This window comes from Lagopus muta, chromosome Z, assembly GCF_023343835.1.
Source record: "Lagopus muta isolate bLagMut1 chromosome Z, bLagMut1 primary, whole genome shotgun sequence".
Lineage (NCBI taxonomy): Eukaryota > Metazoa > Chordata > Aves > Galliformes > Phasianidae > Lagopus > Lagopus muta.
Window position 1 is genome coordinate 15,364,534 of NC_064472.1, and position 19,934 is coordinate 15,384,467.

Genomic DNA, 19,934 nt, shown 5'->3' on the forward strand with positions numbered 1-19,934 from the left:
CTTGCTTGTCCCTTACCACCATGTTTCACTTTCTGATGTTCCAATACCTTGACCTGAAAAATTCAGTATTACCATAAGTTCTTAACATATTGTCTGTGCTTACAGAGGTGGTGGAAATGTAACCATGGACCAGAAATTATGCCACCTGACCATCTATATGACACACCACACCAATCAGATGAGTGATTCAAATCGTTAGGTATGCAAAGGAGTACAGGGTACCCATTGCCAGTAGAAATGTGCGGATTAAAATTTCACATGTATGTGTCAGAGGATATGTTCTAAGGCAGTAATACTGTATTAATTCTCCCAATTAAAAAAAAAAAAAAAAAAAAAAAAGAGAAGGCCAAATTTAATACATAAATAAACTGCATGCACCCAGTTCTTATAACATCTCAGAATGTACTACATTGCTTTCTGAAGGTCAGAACTATAATTTCCAAACAGAATTTTGCTGCCAGCCAACAAGCTTCTACTCTAACGCTAGTATTTGTGGAAATGCCGGTCTTTTTGGAAATCCTTTCATTGACTACAATTCGACAAAAATTAAATCTTTGTAAAGCAAAACAAAAATTAACTAAATGCTATTGTAATCATTGTCTTTAGGGTGCAATTTGAAAATGCAACTATTCATACTTGCTTAAAAAAGCACAGTAATTCAACTCAACATTAGACTGATCCTACTGAAGTTACTACACAAAAATGTACTGTCTTGAATGGGTTCTTTTTGTTCATCTACGATCATCTACAGTGTAATTAATGAACAATACTTCTACACAAATCACCCGTCGAAATCCTAAGTTTTATACAAAAAAGCGAAGCTGTATTATTTAGGACTGGCGTAGATAGTAAGATAAAAGTGAAAAGTGAAAGTATGATAGAGTACAGTTTTTGTAAGTTATGCTAATAACTTGGGATTCTCCACTGATGTAGTTTCAATTTTATATACAAGTAAGCTTGAGTTTACTCAGTTTATTAATTATAAGTGAAGAAATGTTACAGTTTATTGGTAATTGCTCAAACAATACTACTGTGCAGATAATGCTTTTTAGCACAATTATTTCCTCTAATCTACGAAGGCAATACTGCTTAGGAATTGACTGAGTACATCATGTATGTCTTCACATTTCTAGTATTAATCTACATAAAAAATTACTCATTTTTTCCCCACCTTCACGTACTTGGTGCACATCAATTCTGAGGCTAAGAACAGAGAAATGGGAAAAGCAAGTAGTTCCTTCATGGTAAAGCAAAACCTGCCAAGTTATAAATTCTTCCATGATAAAGCAAAACTTGCCAAGTTATAAACATATCAGAACAAAAGGAAATATTCATGGTTTTATTTTTTAAATTTTCTTCAATTTATTAATAATCTTTTATATATATTTATTTATGGCTTTGAGCAAAGACAAAAGAAAAAATATCTAATTCATCCCCAATGATAGTTATTGTAAGAATCAGATCTATAGTCTTCTCAGCAGCAGTAAGATCCAACCTTTTTCGTTAATACATTTCATCCTGTACAGATGTAAGATTTCATACTTATGGGCTTACTTATGTACAGACAAAATAGGTCAGTTCGGAAACTAGCAATGGACCTTTATATTACAGGAATGTGAGTCATTTGGTTCTTAATCTAAATATATATACATTCATACATACATTATATATATACGTATATAATTTTATACCCTGTACCATTTATTTTTGAATTAACATACAAAGCCTAGATATTGTCCACTCTATTACAAAGTCATTAAAAATTATTTATGGTTTCACTGAAAGACCATGTGAATTAATATTTCTTCATAGTGCTTAAAATAAAATAAAAATATATATAAAAATATTTTGCTAATAACCCCATTTCTCCTATTAAATGTAAACCTTAAAGAGTTTGAAAGATCAGGATATGATCTTACTTGACAGAATTTGTTAGCATTAAAATAATATCGGGGGTATTGTACTGAGAAATAAATGGTCTTGCAGCGTATCCATAATGTTCCAAACACGTTTAAACGATCGCTTCCTCATAGACTACTCTGGGCCACCTGATTAATGGCAGCAGCATGTTAATGGGTTAGTTACATTGTTTTTACTGGTGAGTGGGAGTCAGCAGAAACTGGAAAAATACATATGTTTTAAATTTTATTTGATGTACCATTTTTGTAAAAGGCTTAACAGGCAGCATGGGTTCAAGCTCTGTTAGCTTTAGAGTATTTACTTGGCTCTCAAGTACATCTGGATTCACTGCATTACGTAGTTTGTGATGTTATTTAATTTTTCCATGCACTGTTAAACTCAGCATTAATGGGAAAAGAAGAATTCCTTTCCATTCACATCCTTAACATGGGTCAGCTGAGTTTTAAGGATCAAAACGTATGCTTGCATCATATCCATAATGCTGATATTCAATGACTTAAAATATGACACGTAATTTAAATCTCTATTTAATGTGTGTAAATCAGGCACAAATGATTATGAAATAACTTTTTTTTGTGGATAAGATAACATGAAGATTTGAGCAAACAAAACAAAACATTCACAAAACAGTATGCTTTAACCCTGCTTTCTGTTACCATCTCCTTTCTGTTTTGAAGACATAAAAAATAATAAACCTTGTACCTATGGGCTATGTTTGACACTACATGCCTTAGGATATACTATCCATTTAATTACAATATACAAAGAGCAAATCGTGCATTTCCAGACAGACTTGATGCTATATTATATTTATTTTTTTAAAATTAACACCACAGTCAACTACAAAACTACAGTGAAGACACAAAAAGCACCTGAAAGCCTAAATCAAGCTGTGGTTTACAAATAATTATTTAAATGAAAAATCTCACTTCTAGACTTAAACCAGAGATTCAAAGTCAGCATTATAGGAATTTTAAGGTAGACACAATCAATGAATGGTTATTATTTTCTAAGATACCATAAAGCCTTTTCCTACAATAGCTGACTGAACCTATTTTTATTGTCTTTTTTTTTTTTTTTTTTTTTTTTTTTTTTTTCCAAAGCATGCATGGAATATTTTGGGATGCTATTTAGGGCAAGGAGAAGAAAAGTGATGGTACTGGTGAAGTACAAGCGATTTGCAGGATCAAGCGTACAATTTTGCATAAAACATTGCATGTAAAAGTAACATTGTAGGTTTTAAGCCATTGCATTACAATTCAACAGTTGTGTTGCACTTAGCTTTAACAAATTTTAAAACAGTAAATTTTGAAGTGAAGAGTTGAACCTAAATTCCTAAACAAAGACCTTGCAATGGTACACCACACAGCAGCTATTGTTGTTTGGGTCTAAAAAGGTATTTACAGTGGCAATAGTCTTTGTAAAAGTCTTTTGCAATGAGAAGAAGGAAATCCACCCAGTTTTCTGAAACAACAGAAGGGTTGACATGGTGTGAGGCTACAACCTATCCAGAGGAGCGCTAGTGTCTGCCTTAGTTTGTCAATCTAATTCTGAATGGAAAGTGCTAAAATGGGAGACGCGATGGGAAACAACAACTGAACTCTTCATGGGAAATTATTAACAGTAAGTGTGAACAAATGGAATAATGACAGTTTCAGAATACCACTCAGCCAGTGCTACCTAATAGTTAGGTTATTTGTTTTATACTTGTTTGAAGTTTGTTACTATGTTGACATTTTTCCCATGGAAACAAGAAATTTCATGAACAGAGAAACATGTTAGATCGGTTTTGAAGTTTACACATTAAAAATAAATAATTTTACAGGTGAATTTAGATTTCTTTAATGGTTGCAAGAAAGGAAGGCATGAATTCAAACAAGTTTTCTTAATCTCTTTTTTTGGATATATATATATATTATATATATATATATATATATAAATGTTACATTCGTTATGTAGGGCAAAGCTGTCTAAAGTATTTTTCTCATAGTAGACTGCTGGGGTACATGAGGAAACAGGCTAAAACAGTTCCTGGGACCGCTCTCAGTTTGTCGCAAGTCTGCTTCTCGCAGTCACCAGGGATCATAAGTTTGACGCGAACCGTGGCTTGTCTCCCTCGGGCTCTGTGCTTAAGACTGCAGAAGAATCCCTTGGCAGGGAGGCTGCGGGTGGCACGGCCCCCCGGTTTGGGGGGATGGCTCCCGAGGACATCTGTCGAAAGAGAGAGACCCGCTGCGGGACGGTGGCCCGGCTGGCTGGAGGTGCACTGGCGCCAGGGGCCGGCTGTGGAAGGGAGGCCAGGGACTCCCCCACGGTGGGGTGAGGCCTGGCGATCAGGGTGGAGATCTCGTGAGGCAGGGAGGGCTGTGAGGCAGAGAGGGGCCGCACCTCCCGGCTCAGGTTGGTGTTGTGGAGGGCCTGGGTGCTCTTGTGGACCTCATTCTTGGGTGCAGTGCCTGGTGGCAGCTGGGGTGCCTGAGGCTGCTGCTGCATGAGAGAGAGCTGCGAGGCTGTGGGTGAGGCATACTGGAAAGTTCGGCCGGCCAGGGGGCTCTGTACTGGTGGGCTGCAGACGGCAGTGGTGTAGGAGCAGGGCGAGAGGATAACGGCTTGCTGGGGTGTCTGCGTGCTGGGTGAGGGGGAATGCAGGCTGCCAGCGGTGTAAACAGGAGGGGACTGCGTCCTGACGCGCGACGAGGAGGTGGTGGAGCTGCTGGAGTTCAGCGCAGGCATCTGCTGCAAGCTCACCGGGGCGATGGTCTGTACCATCTCCCTGTCATGCTTGACAATTTGCTTCAGGATCTCGTTCTCTTGGTTGTTGAACACCCCTGTGTTGAGGTCCTTCTGGAACTTCTGCAGGAGGATGGAGTTCTTCTTCCCTGCACAGACAAACAAAATACTTAGCCAGCTTGACACGATGACTTTACACTTTGGTTCCATCACTGATGGGCACATCAGCAGGGTAACTGCCTGTGGCCTTCACTCACAGTCTGCTCTCCCTCACTCTGTTCCAGAACTGCATGCTATAACAACACACCATGTTCAGACACCTGAACTATCCGTGCCCCTTCACTTGCAGTGCATTGCCATTATTACAATTACTGTGAAAATGTAACCACGGTAATCTACTGAACGTTGGGATGGAAAAAGTCACTGAGCTCTGCATACCCTTCTGATTGCAAAACTGTCCTAATTTCCACTTAACTGTTACATAAGTTATAAATACATCTGCCTTTTAGTACATTCCCTGGAACTAATTATTAGACATTAGTAATCATTGACCATTAGCATGTATGAAATCATCTTTTCTTACATGTATGAACTAATACGAGTTCACTGCCAATGCAATACCTGCTTACTCAAAGAGCACACTGATCTCCTCTCTTATCCTGATGTTTGTTTGATGCTCTCTCAATTTTCTGTCATCAGATTCAGAGGCATACAACTGCACTGAGTTGTCTCTGTTTCAGAGAAGGCAGTCTGCATTTTATCTTTTGTGCTGTGTAGATTTTGTATTGTAAATATAGCACTTCAGACTGGATTACTGCTACAAGAGCAGACTGCCCTTTAATACCAGCATTACTTAGGCACGTATTACTTAGGAGTTGGACTGCACTTCCAAAGATCGCTTTGGAAGACAAATTGTTAAGTTTGAAAATTCTCAGTAAGATAAATTAATATACTAAGTAATCATAATCCAAAATAATAAAATAGATATCTTCAATATTATAAACATATATGTGCATTTCAATTCTTTACTCCTGCTGTAACACGGATAACACAAATACGTTTTTATCCAAATCACATTTCAGCTTAGAATAGACAGCATGATGGCAATGCTCTCCAAGTCTTTCTGTATTCCCTTTGAAGAAACTGAAGACTTATATGTATATGGGGAAATTCTTACACTGGAATTTTCTTGTCAAGTGAAGGAAACAACATCAAAAATACGAAAAAGATATTTTATGAATAGTTGCATTTTAAAATCAGTGTCAGTAAAGACGATCAGAGTGCATTTCTCTCTACCTAAAGCCATTTTATCTAACACATCCTACTAGAGAGGTCCAGAATGGCTAGTTGCACAACAGCAACACACTCATTTTGATAATCTGCCATATCATTCTGCTTTCCATTTGGATATCCTTGGCCTGCTTTTGTGATTGCAAGCAGATCTGAGCAATGTCAGTGTGCAGTCATCAATGCTAACAGTGCCCATGTTGTGAGGAAAATGAGAGCCCTGCTGCAAAGGATTAGCTCACTTCAATAGACACAGGTTTTGAGAGCAGAGAGAAACTTCAGCTCTTCTCATCATTATAGATGCTATCTCTAAACTATTTATGTAGGAAAATGTCATTTATGTCTCACTAAACTGGATAAACACCTTGAATTGCTGAGGGTAGCAAAAGAAATAGATAGGCTTAATAAGTCATACTAATGATAATTAAACTATTCAAAATAATTCTCACAGAAGCACCAGGGCTCTCTAAAATTCATAGTATATTGTTATTTAAAAGTGAGCTTGCAGAACTACTTTCCTGGACATGTCTTATTTATACATAGAACATCAGAACATTTATTACTGTGTAACAGAAATGACATCTGTAACAAAGGTTTAATCTGGATACTTTATCCTTCAATTTAAGGAAGAAATGCTAGATAGATTTTAAGAATATGAAAGATGGAAAAAACTGTGATACCTATCCTGTCAAGTCTATCAATTGCCACTGTTTCAAAGGCCCTTCTCATCATGGGATACTCTTCCAGAACCTCATTGAAGTTGTCCACTGAGAGGGAATAGAGGCGACAGTATGTGTCTGCTCGTACACTGGCAGTCCGACGGCCCTTGGTCAAGAGGCAAATCTCTGGAGAGAGAAAAATTCATTACACACAGGAAACAAGTTAGTAAATCGTGTTACTTAACAGCTAGGAAGTGACTCAGTGCAAACAAGTACTCAGAGGCAATTTTTCTATTGCTGTTTATGCAAGGTTGCATAGGCAATTTTAAAAGTACTTGATTTTGTCTCTGCTACTGTGTAGAAATAACTGATTTCCTTTAAGAGCTGTGTTTCTCAGCTCAGATTTTATCAGGCTTCTTTTTTTAAAAAACAAACAAACAAACAGAAAAACTTCTAGTTCTAAGAAATGATTCATCAGTTGTCAAACACTTTGCAGACTCAACCTAAACGATTTTATTGATTTATAAAACACATATATTCAGCTAAACACTACTGATTCTATTAACCATTCAACAGATTTTCTCTACTATTTTAATATGTGATTTTTGAACACAAGAACTAGCTCTTTTTCCCTCCTCATTTTGCTAACAGTCGAACCCCTTTATGATTACATCATTTGATTAGTCTAGTGGGCTTTCTCTTAGAGTTTCTCCAACAGGAATTCACTATTCTGGAACAGGTGGGACCAAAAACATATGCAGAGTCTTAAAAAAGTTGATTCTTGAATCCACAGGAAAAGAGTTACTGGATAAAGGCAATGCGGAAGGATTGCAACAGAAGAACATAGGGGGAAGAATGAGAGAGATGTATAAATCGATCTCATGGAATGTTCCCAACAGAAGAGCTCAATATTCAGACATTAGTTCTTATATGTTTATAAAGTTGTCAAATTGAAGGTATTAAAGATATCTCTCTTTTAAAATGCATACACTCATTCTTTTCTTTGTCTTCAGCCCTCTTCTCAGTTAAATGTTACATTAGACAAGTTTACAGGGGGTTCACCATTACCTACAGAATCTTTAACACAGGGTAAAACATGATTCAGGTATAAATGTTTTTTCATATTCAGCTAAAACTGAAGCTGTTCTCAGAAGACTTCAAAATTAAAGAGAGTTTGGAAACTACTGGAAAACTATTTGGTATTTTTTTTTAAAGTACAAAACAAAACTTAAAAGTCATTTGCAAAAAGAAATGTTTTAGTTGATCCAATTTTCATGCTTGGGAATGAGAAAATACTGAAAAATTCTGTATTCTATCTAGGTTTCCAGGGGGAGGTAGGTTTTCCTACTCAGTTCTGGCACATAATAGCACAGAGTTCATATTTAAATACTGGAAGTGGACTGGGAACCAGTCTCCTAACACACTGTTATATCTAACACAATTGATCATACTCAGTGAAATGTGGAAATACAAATATTTTTTCCTTAGCAACACCAGTTCTGCAGTGTTTAATTCAAATGTGTAAGGTGCCAGTACAATCCCTTCTTTTGATGCATGGCTTTAACAGAATACATTTTTTATTACTATAGGATATAAAGAACCCTGATGGTTTTTGTTCGATGGTTTTTGATACTTTTTGCTGAAGAATTTTCACATGGCACCTAACCCTGAAGGCTTAGGAGCTAAAATGCTTTAATAGTAATGGATAAATCAAAGTACATTAAATTGCATTCAGTACTAGAATAAATTGTAGTTGAATCACTATGGCTCTGGGGAGAATGTACAGACTAATGAGTACTGTTAGAGTTTCATCCCAATGTCCCTCAAAAGACCTGTTACCCATGAAAAATGACTGTTTACTGTAAAGAGCCAGCCAGGTCACACAGAAGTCAGTTGTTCCTTCTTTCATCCCCCAGCTTATCCTGACCCCTTCTCCTTTGATTGCACCCACTGCATTTTAGTTACAAGAATGAGAAGGACATTTTGCCCAACGGGAGATAGATTCACGCAGTGAATACCCACCCTGTTTCCTAAGATACTTTTTAGGTCTCATACAGAAGATCATAGAAGTTATTGCAATAATTTTTATTTATTTATTGTCCAACTTTCCTTCATCATTTCTCTTATCAAGTAAGAAGACTGGAAGGAATCATTATGTAAATTATACATTTCAGTCTGAAAATCCTGTGTCAAGCCACAACTTCTGGTTTAAGAACATCTCTTTGGAATGCTCTTGATATCAGTAATAAAGTCTTCTAGTTAGATATTATATGAAAGGATGGGACAGAAAAAATATGAGGAATATCATGGAGTCTGAAAAGGATATTCCTGTCAAATACTTGTGTTCTTTTAGATAAATAAAAATCTTAATATATATGTAAATATACAGAAAATTAAATGTAGACTTGGAGAGAGGAAAAAAGTAATGAATACATCCAGGATATACACATACATACATATATACCCCCATACATACACATATATATGTATATAAAAATATAAGTATATCCCATTTATATATATATATAAACTGCATATATATATATATGAACGAAATGTAGACTTCAAGAGGAAAAGGTGATGAAAATATCCAGGGTATACTTATAGTTTGTCTTAGTGGGATTAAGAACACCATGTGCCCTCACCAATTTTGCTCTCCTTGACATTCAATTGATTTAAATGGACTATGAACAACAAACAATAGCACAGGAGTGTGCAGGAAAACACAAAGGGCACAGGCTATTTTCAGTTTGGACAAACAAGGTTTTTTATTAACATAAAAAGAAAGTGCCTGCAGAATATTAGTGACTAATTTTCCTACCTGTGGTTAGCATGGTGCATTGCCTTCATGCTGACATTTTAAAAGTCTCAAATACTTCTAACTTTCCAAATGTACAAATGTCTTTAATTCCCATTAACAATTATATATTAGGCTACAGTGAACCTATAATTAAACTTTTAATGCAAGATTTACTTTAATTACTTAATCTTTTTTGACAGTTGCTCTCTAGAACAGTTTAAAACAAATGTCAATCACTGTACTAATGGAAAATTACTATTTGAAAACACCAAACAATGCTAAAAACATTCATTTGGTTTTATGGAACATATTGAATAAAAATCATCTAGTTTATCTGCAAAAATTCAGATTTGTGTGCTGTTTACATCAGATCTGTCCCACAGACCAATACTGCTCTTAAAATAAGATAGGTAAGGACTCAATAAGCATGCATTTTGTGCTGTCAAGACACCAACAGAAAAAAACTACAATGATCAAATTTTGAAGCTAAGCCAATTCTGAAGATTATAACAGCAATAATAAAAACTCACCAACATTTGTTACACACATGTATGGCACTATCTCAATAAGAACACTGTGTTTACTTTTTGAATTCTCCTCTTGCTGTGAGACTCCTAAACTTTTTCTTTTATTCTTTATAGGAGCAAATCACCTCAAGCATTGTTTGTGATTTTGCAACTCTTAGTCTTTGCTGGATAACTACATGGACTAGTTATTCTAATAATGATTTCCTATGTCTGTAGACAGATGTCAGAAATGGTATTTTTTTGTTTGCTTTGTTTTCCCCCCCCCCGTGGCACGCAGTACAGCTCATCTGACAGTGTGGCACTTATCCATTAACAGTCATTTCATTTTCTGTAAAAATTATACTCCTGAATTAGTTCAAAAGTTCAGTTAACTACTGAGCTTTCTATGCCTCCTTATGATTTGATTAGAGACTGGAAGTAAACTCCAGAAATCCAAATAACAAGATAAAGTTGCCTTGCCGACAAAATGTGACCACAAACAGAAAAGCCGTGCTGAAAAAGGAAACAGTTATGAATCAAGAAGTCAGCTGGCTCATTACAGGATACTAAGCTAGTCCTATCTCCAAGGAATACATTTCTGACTTGAGAATGGTATACTGTAATATGTAGAAAATGAAATATTACAATGAATTACTATAATATGCACAGTTTTTACAAGGACAGAAATAGCAGAATTAGAGCAAAAGTTCACTTTACTAGGTGCAGAAATCAATTTTTCTTGTGGAAACAAAGAGGCTAGTTAACTAGTTGTATAGTCCTTTCCATATAAAAATAAATTAAAAATAATTAGCAATTTCAATGTATGTTGAAATTATATCAGTTTATTAAGAGCTTTCCCCATTTCTAAAGCCATAAAAGATTTCCTATTATCTGTGATATTCAGCATTACAGGATCTAATGAAGTGTCCTTCCAGCTGAGGACAGCTGACTCTCGCTTCATTTCCTCAGCAGGAAGCTTGTTTCATCATGTAGCAGGCAGATATGTTGCTGTGGAAATAGGTAAGCAGCTATTCAGACCATCTGGCAACTTTCAGCAGCAGAAGAAAGACAGAAAATCAAAGCCATTCAAAAGCTTCGGTCAGTCATTCTAGTTTACTACAGAAAATTCTAGGAGAACAGGACAGAGGATTAGAATATTACTTACTTTATAGAGACCAATGTGTTACTAAACTATTATGGAAAGACATTAGATAAATGACAACTCTTTCCATCCATCCATGCTTTCATACCTTTTTATAGTATGCCTTGTAATTCTTTTTAATTGCTTGGAGTTTACACAGACTTCAAAGCAAGTTTCCCAGAACAGTTATTCTCCCTCTCTAATCTAACTCTTCAAAGAAGTAACTCTTTAGCAAAACACTAAACCAACAGTTCTTGACATTGACCAGGAATTAGCCAATAGGCACCATTCTTGGCACGTCAGTCAGCTAGGGAATGCAACCTTCAGCCTGGGACATACTTTATAACAGGTAGCACGAGTGACACCTTTTCTTTAGCAATCAGTTATCTGAATTCCAAACAATTAAAAGAGTCTCTTGAGAAATCACATCCTTCAGAAGTAGAGCATTTTCCTAGGTTTTTGTTGGCTTGAGTATTGCTGATATAGAAAACAGGAATGGATGGCTTTAACATGCACTTCTGTATGTCTGTCACTGTTCTTAAACTCTGGAAGATATCAAATACTTCTTTATTTTCTAGGTTTTTAATGAATTTATCTTTTTCTTTCAATGTCTTACACTACTGCAAAACACAAAACAAAAAATCAAAAAACATTTTTATTTTAGACACTGGAATTATGAATACTGGGTCTTATGATTATATTACATATATATATCAATTACAATGATCATTTTCTTCAAAATAGTGAATAAATGGCAGATTTTATTTCACAATGATTTTGCAAAATAGGTTTCACATAATTGAGACTGCTTGGGGAGTTATGAGTGATATCCCCTAAACCCAAGAGTGGATGGAACTGAAAAGGTTCAGGTCACGCTTGGATAAGTACATTCTTCCATTCCGTCCAATATTTGAGAAATCTTGAAATATAGGCAGTGCTAAACAGGAACATTCCTGCAGCAAAAGGCAGAACTTAATGGAGGAAGAAATCTGAGACATTTACTGCCTTTTACAGTCAAATATGTAAGCTGGACAGTCGAAAGAAAAGTGTGCAAAAACTATCCCACTAATCTATTCCCACTTTAGTACAGTAAATACAGAGTTACAGACTGGTTAGTTTGAGCTTTCAGTGTGCAGTTGTCCATAAAGTTGTCAAAAAACATTTTTCTTCAGACAGACAGAATGATTAACCACAGAGAATTCATGAGAAGTTGCCATTTTGAAGCAAGAGTAGCCAATTGCAGCTAAGCAACTTCCTTAAAGACTCAGTTCCAGTCTTTCATTGTTTTTTGAGTGCTTTACCTAAATCTAATTTAACTATTTACGATAGATGTTACCTTTCACAGGGTCATTTTACTAAATAAAAAGATAACAGGCAAGTTTCTTTCACATTTTTATTGCCTGTTTCTAGTCATTTCAAATGCCTGACTGTAAATTTTGCTACAAGCTCTCAGAATGTTCATCATCTAATTTATTTAATTGTTAATTTTATTTAACAAGGCAAATAAAATAAATTGAAAATGTGCAATGACTAGTAAGGTTTAAATTGTCCACTTATTAAACAGAAAAAGATGTGAAAAAAGAGTGCATTACATTATTATTAATATAATAATTAAAAAACCAGAATTTTAGCTAGATTCATTATCCATACCCTCATGACAAGTTAGGAATGCAATTCTTGCTTGCAAATATTTGTTCCTCCTTGACAGCACCTTCCAATAATCCTCTATCACGAAGATGTCCTAAATGTAACGTCATGTGAGAAAAAGAGAATGAAATAGGTACTGAAGAGAATATTTGTTTCTATGTTTGAAGATGACATAATACTAAGGAGTTATATCAAGGAAAAATAAGGATTTTAGTCTTCCTGAGAGAAATCTGCAGTAGGGAAAAAATGAGGGATATCAGCACTCACAACACAAGTGGTATTGTATTTATCCCTCCCAACCAGAAGGTATCCTTCAGACTCAGTCCTTTTTGTCTTCAAAGCTTCCTTGAGATAAGAAGCAGCCTTCAAAACAAATGAGTTAGAAGCAGCTGGAGATGAGCATCCATTACAGAATTTTTGTAACTATTTTCCTGATAAAAGATAGAGATGAATGATTAATTCTGTTTCTGCACTTCTTCCCATTACTCCTTTCCATACCAGTGTCCCATCCAAGTTCTCATTTGCTTAATCTTTGTGTTTATACGTCTAATTTTTGGTTTGGTAAGTGGTTGAACTAGAGAAATTCGATTCTTATTTTCTCCAGTATAATTTCTAATTGGTAAAAAAGGTGCATTTAGTTCTTTGGAGACAGCACAGATATCCTGGGGAGAAATTATTCTTTCAAAAAGAATTGCCTAACTTTTGTTGACCCAAACTTTGATAGGGTTTGTAGGCAAGCTTTAAAAAGAAAGTCTTAAAATGTATGAGCAATTTTTAAATTTATTTAAGGTCTGCAACAATCCTGAAAGTATGCCCCTTCCTTTTTTTCTGGATCTAATTTTGTCCTTTCTGTTGTCGATCTACAAGAATGTTATTTCTTCCAACAACTCTTGTTCTGTACCAGTCCACTTCCTTGAATAAGGCTTAATACACTACTTTATAGTAGGTCTGAGAAAACCAGATTGATAATAATTTAAGCAAACTGGCAGAATCTTTAAATTGCTATCTACTGTGGTAAAAGTAAATGTTGATATAGAAAATACATTCTGGGCATATATTCATTTTGAAGGTGGGCTTGAGTGCTGTAAGTCAACCCACCTTAGGCAGTCTGTAATGACTTGTAATTTAAAGTCCTTGTATTTACTGTAAGATAAAAACTGATACACCAATAAGTTTATTTCAGTATAATTTGCTTAATATAGATTGGAAGTAAAATTTAAATCTTTCCAGTAACGTTTTAAGTCATTATTACTTTTACATCAAGAAAGACAGCCAAACATACAAGGTTGGAATACAATTATCTCCATAAAAAGTGGCATATCATCTCCCCAGACAGCCATTTTATGTCATATCCTGACCTGTCTTTTATTTTTTCTCTCTGTACTTGCAGCAAATAGCTGTGGTTAAAGTTCATGATTAGAGCAAACAGAGGCATCTTACATCTTGCCTATTTTCTCAGCTCAGTCTTTCGAGAAAGCTCAGTATGATAAAAAAACTTGGGATCATTATGTAAAATAGAAATGCAAGCCTCTACTTTGTTTTCAATATTATTTATAACAGAGTATCCACTGAGTCCTATTCTATTTTAGAAAAGTGCTCTTTCTAGCAAGAGACTAAGATATGCTAGTTATTATCTTGCAAAACCTCCTAATTTTTATGATATTCATTTTATTTTTAATTTAAAATCAAGCAAACAGCAATAAACTCAGATTTCAAGATAATGTGCCTAAATATAGATTTAGGTTTTATACTGCTGGAGTCAAAGTATAATATATATATATATATATAATATATAAATATATAATATATATATGGCTTTGTTCTACTCATTTTATGCCTTTTGTTTGGAGTCCGATCTTGAAAAAACTCAGTTAATTCCTTATATATTCAATGCATGGTTCTTGACATATTGGCTTTGACAAACAATTACAGTTGCTAATTAAACTATTATTTTAGCTGAATTTTAGTGGACTATAAAAATGTTGCACTTCTTTTTTTTTTATCTGTTTAAATTATTAAACAAACAATCACAGTCAGTTTCAAATTAAATATTTAGATGAAATATTTAACCTAAACTCATATATTTAGGTTAAATTATACTGTCCAAAAGTGAAGGCACTTGCAAAATTATCATTTGCTTTATCTGTGTTTGTCACTTCAAATTTTCAGTGTATGCTGATGTGACATTTTGGGTGTGCTGGTTTTCTTGCTTATAAATACTAAATTAGGAATTAGTTAAACTATTCATGAATGTGCAGAATAAGAACTATCATTTGAGTTCAAGCCTATGTTATTTAAATAGTAAAGATTATATAATCATTTCTTTCAATAATGTTATTAAATTTACATCTTATTTATTTCTAAATAATAAAACTAAAATCAAATCTACTTTCTAATAGGATTTCAGAGCAAGTCATTTTTTTCTAACATATTTAATAAGTCTCTAACATTTTTAAAAACTTCCTTAGACTTTTTAAAATAGTACTACGTCTAAATTGTGAGCAATTCTCCCATCTGCATGGTATTTTTCCATATAAAATACGGTGTCAAAAGAACAACATGATCTTTAGTAGAAGGAGTTTATGCTGTACTGTGAGAAAATTGTATCCTCAAAATGGCAAACTAGTTTGTGCTAAGGACATTCCATTTTTATGACCTCTTTCAAGTAATAGGCTTAGAAAAATGGTCTATATTGTTCACCTAAAAATTGTTTTACAAGTGAGTTGGTATGGAGATCTTTAAGCATTTGACTGTGTATTTTCCATTAAGAACATGGCAAGTACATCAGGGAGGCTACTTATGATTAATTATGTATTTTCAATGAGATGCTGGATTGGCATATAAATCCTAAAAGCTGTAATTCACCATTACTTTGAATAACAAGTAGCCATCGTATTATTTTTATGTAGCATTTTTACAAAATGCAGAATTCTATCATATCATATTGTTCAGGTATAAATCACAATGAGTAAAGCAGTGAGCAGTCAGGCAGTTGAACAGCATTTTCTCTCTATATAAAAAAATATAATACTGCAAATCCTTAAAAGTTGTCCATCGAAAGGAAGTACCTACAGTGTACCCAGAAAGAAAGAAGTGGCAAAACATAATCTAAAGTGACTCAACATTTCCCATGGTATTATTTTCCACTGCACTGGTCTAAAATATACTGACAATTGCTGTTCTGAAATGGGGAAAAGATCCAAAAATATTAGGTAGGTCGAAATAGTTCTGTCTAATTGGACTTATAGAAGCTGAAGGAAATACAAAATACAATTTATTAGAATCTAAAGCTTGAAAGGGTAACTACCAAAATGGCACTAAATAACCGCGGCAAAGTAAAACATTTAAAAATATGAAATATTCCATAAGTCACACTGACAAACCAGTGCTAAGAATAAAAACAGGGAAAAAAAAAAAAAAAAAAAAAAGCAATCCCATAAATTGTCTCCAAATTCTGGGAAGATGGGGATTAAATCAGCTTTATATGCGATTTTGCTAGAGGAACAGTGCTATTTGGAAGTTTCATATAGGTGTCCTTGACTAAATTAAAAAAAGACATTTATTTGTCTCTTATTACAATGCAAGCAGTATCTACATTACGTATGAAACTACACAGGGCAACTCTCATAAATATACCATAAACCAGCACGTATCAAAAATACAGATTTAGAGAATCATGTATACTTCCTCATCCTTCATACATCTGGAAACTCATAGAAAAACAAAAAAAACCAAAAAACTTTTAAAGCAATATGACTTTTCGTTAGTCTACAAAATGTCTTATTGATGACTCTAAGTGGCATGATACCACTGAGATCCTCAATGGGGATAATAAAATAAAAACAGCAGGGAGAGGGAACCACAAGAGACACATCACCAACTGGGTACATGAATTATTGCACACTAGTCTATTGGAATTAGGAAACTCCCTCCAACTACAAACTCCATGGGGGCCCCAGGCTAATGTAAATGATAAAAATATATCCTACACATCCTACACACTCAGTTTGGATTCCCCTAGCAAGACTGGCATTCCTTCAGCTTTAACACAATATCTGTTAAAAACAGACAAATGGAGTTATAATTTCCTGGAACATACGTCTGGGTTGTTGAATGAAGGAAAGCCTGTATAAACACAGGTGGGAAAACAGATGGAAGAGGAAAAACATAGCAGGGATGCAAGGCTTATCTTTTGTCCTTTGAGGTTGCCAGCCCCTTTGCCAGTAACTTCAGCAAGGAGAATGGGACCACAGTGAGGAGACAGTGCTCTACCCACTAGCAAGCAAGCAAAAGAAGTAACAGCATTTGGAATATGCTCCAAACAAGCCTCTTTCATTCTGCTGAGGACCACTGTTTGGGTAGTGGTGGATTTATTCACTGTTTTTACTCTTTGTAGGCATGTCAGCCCCAGTCTGACACAGCACTGAAACACAAACAAGGTTCAGTATGTGCTTAGGTAGATCAGGACTGCACGCCCAGAGTATCTCCTCAGACTGTATGAACTGGCAACTGGAGGGGACATCATGAAACCACTCCCACTCATCAGCATGTTTGCAGGGGCAACAGTATGAGTTGAAAAATAGCAGAATGTTCCTCTTTGCCTTTTCTACCCAGGCAGCAGCTTGCGTTCCACACCAGACTGCTAGTGAACACCAGCAGACTGGAGCAAGGGATGCACAGAGAAGTAGAGGATCATTACATATCAGGGGAGAAAAGGCTTTATTTCCAGGAGGTAAGGACACTTCACATAGCCAGATCTCATTGTGGCAGTAAAAACAGCCACATCCACAACTGACTGAGCAAAAGGAAGGGAACTGTGCAAAATGAGCTCTTTTATTACAACAGACTTCTCTTTAATCTATCATACTCATGTTTGTTGTTATTAATCATGGCACCTTTGTAAATCGTGTAAATATGATCATTATGGAGTGACCTGTAATACGATTTACCCCACCAAAAATCAGAATTCACTTGTATTAGGGGTATTACAGCATCTTATACCAACAGACACTGTTAAAATGTAAATTAAATTTGCATTAGGGTAATTAGATACATTAAAGTATTATTTCTGCTCTATAAAGCCTCAGTAAAATGATAATCTATGTTTCTGTATAAATGAATTACTCTTATTTTTGTGCCTGGTTTGTAAGATGTAAAAACCTTTATTTTTTTAACACATTTATGTGTGTAGTGAGGAAGAAATAAACAATCTGTCCTGTAACTTTTTCTAAGACAAAAAGATCTTTGAGCAATTTCTAATACAATCAACTGGTACCAAGACGAAAAAGTTCAGCAGGACTGAAACCTGGCAATTTTCTCCCTACTATTTACTATCAGGATTATAGCACAATGCACTATTGTGTTTGAAATACTGGGTGTTAATAAACAGAAACACAAATATGTACTGAGACAGAAAAAAAAATTCCAGGATGTCTCATAAACCACTGCTGTATTGACTAATATTTTATATTTTCATTATTGCGAACTGTAGATAAATAAAATCATGGGCCAAATGAAAAAAAAAAAAATTATTTAACAATAGCAACACCTTCAAAATCCAGAGGGACCTGAACAGGCTTTAAAAGTGGGCCCACGTGAACCTAAAGAGGTCCTGCAGGGACAAGTACATGGTGCTTCACTAGGGTCAGGGCGTTCCCAGATATATTTACAGACTGGGAAAAGAAATCATTGACAGCAGCCTCATGGAGAAGGACTTGAGGTTCTGTTAGATAAAGAGCTGGACATAAGCCATCAATATGTGCTTGCAGACTACAAGGCCAGATGTATTCTCACTCATTCCCTTATGCATGCTTTTTGTTTTCCATTAAAGCTGGAGTGGTGAGAAGGGCTGAGGCAAATGTAGGCTACAGAAAAGGATAGTACCAGACATCTTTTGCAAATGCATACTAGCACTTGAAGTAGATGCAAAGGACAAAAACTAGCATCCTACATTCTGCTAGGCTAAATAATGCTCTTACATTCAAAATTCAAGATTTTCTTTAAGAACACACGTGGAAGTTAAGAGGTAGAATACTCTCCTGACAGCTGTGTCACCAAACAAGCCAAAATACCTTAGTGGCTAGTATGTTTGACTTACTTACATCAGAGAGGAGAAACCAATGAGCACATATGAGATAAAAGGCATACAGTAATAAAGCCTAGATCTATGATGGGCTCTCTGGAGTCATCACTCTGCACTTCCATCAAAAATCAGTGTAAGGCTGAGGTGAAATACAGTCTCATTAATCAATACTAAAACCACAGAATTTTCTACTTGTTACTGTGGCTGTGGATATTCAGACACATTCTTTTTGAGAAGAATTTCCAAACAAATACTGGTGATACTGCTTTGTTTCATTTTAAGTCTTGGCTTTCACACTAACTACTAGTTGTCCTACAACTCCAGGGTGTAAAAAACTTCCTGCTGATAAAATTTTGTCAATACCAAAGTATTTTAAAGATTGATACTCTGATAAATGTTTTCCAAATTTAAGGTGGGACACACTTCATGAGTTTTGTAGGACAGCTTGCCTCTCCAAGGACTCCTCCCAAAATCCCCAGAGCCAGAGTTCTTGGGAAACCCAAGCTCTCATGACCCCATAGCACCTCTGTGTTTTTTATTCAATGGAAAGCATAAATATTTAAACTGATTTATTAGGTCAGATCTGGGGCTATAGAATTAAAGTTGTAAGTTGCAGCTTGTTAAGCAGTATCTTGGTCTCAGATTTTGCATGTCTCCATTGGAGAAACAGAAGGTGATTAGTCTTGGGATTTGGACAGACATTCGTTACTATTCCCGGGTGAAATATTTTTAATCTTTGTATTGGCCAGGAGGCTCTGCTCAGATTGTGGTTCATTTTTCAGAGAAAATGTATTTCCTTCAGATAGAAGAGTGTATTAGAGTTTTTTTTTCTGCTTTGACAAACCAAGATTTTCACAGTTTTCTGATGGGCATCTTGTTTCCTCTCTTTTCAGCTACAGTCAAATAGGTCTTTCTTTCTGGGAATTCACAATGCTGTATGATATTTTGTTAAAACAGATCTGAATCATGATGTATTGTATCCCAGAGTACATCCTTTTCCAGATTCTTTCTCCCTGTGTGCTCACTCTTCCTTTTCTTGTATCTTCCCTTTCGGCTACAAACAGCAGCCAATATTTTTTTCCCATTTGCCCCAGCAGCTGTTAGGATTCAGAGATATTTGTCCAGATCTTTGTGCTCTTTGTCTCATCCCAGGAGTGTCTGT

The 19,934-nt window shown here is 35.4% G+C and overlaps 1 protein-coding gene across 1 annotated transcript in view; it reads right to left on the bottom strand.

Annotated features, from left to right (window-relative positions):
* Window positions 1-1,022: 1,022 nt before the first annotated feature.
* The window catches only part of HCN1 (hyperpolarization activated cyclic nucleotide gated potassium channel 1), a 193,395-nt gene continuing 174,483 nt past the window's right edge, over window positions 1,023-19,934 (bottom strand). The window contains exons 7-8 of the mRNA XM_048931180.1: window positions 6,618-6,782; window positions 1,023-4,799 (exon numbers count right to left, since the gene is read on the bottom strand). Of these exons, the coding sequence (XP_048787137.1) occupies window positions 4,003-4,799; window positions 6,618-6,782 (962 nt within the window). The 3' untranslated portion in view covers window positions 1,023-4,002. The remainder of the gene's footprint in view (window positions 4,800-6,617; window positions 6,783-19,934) is intronic.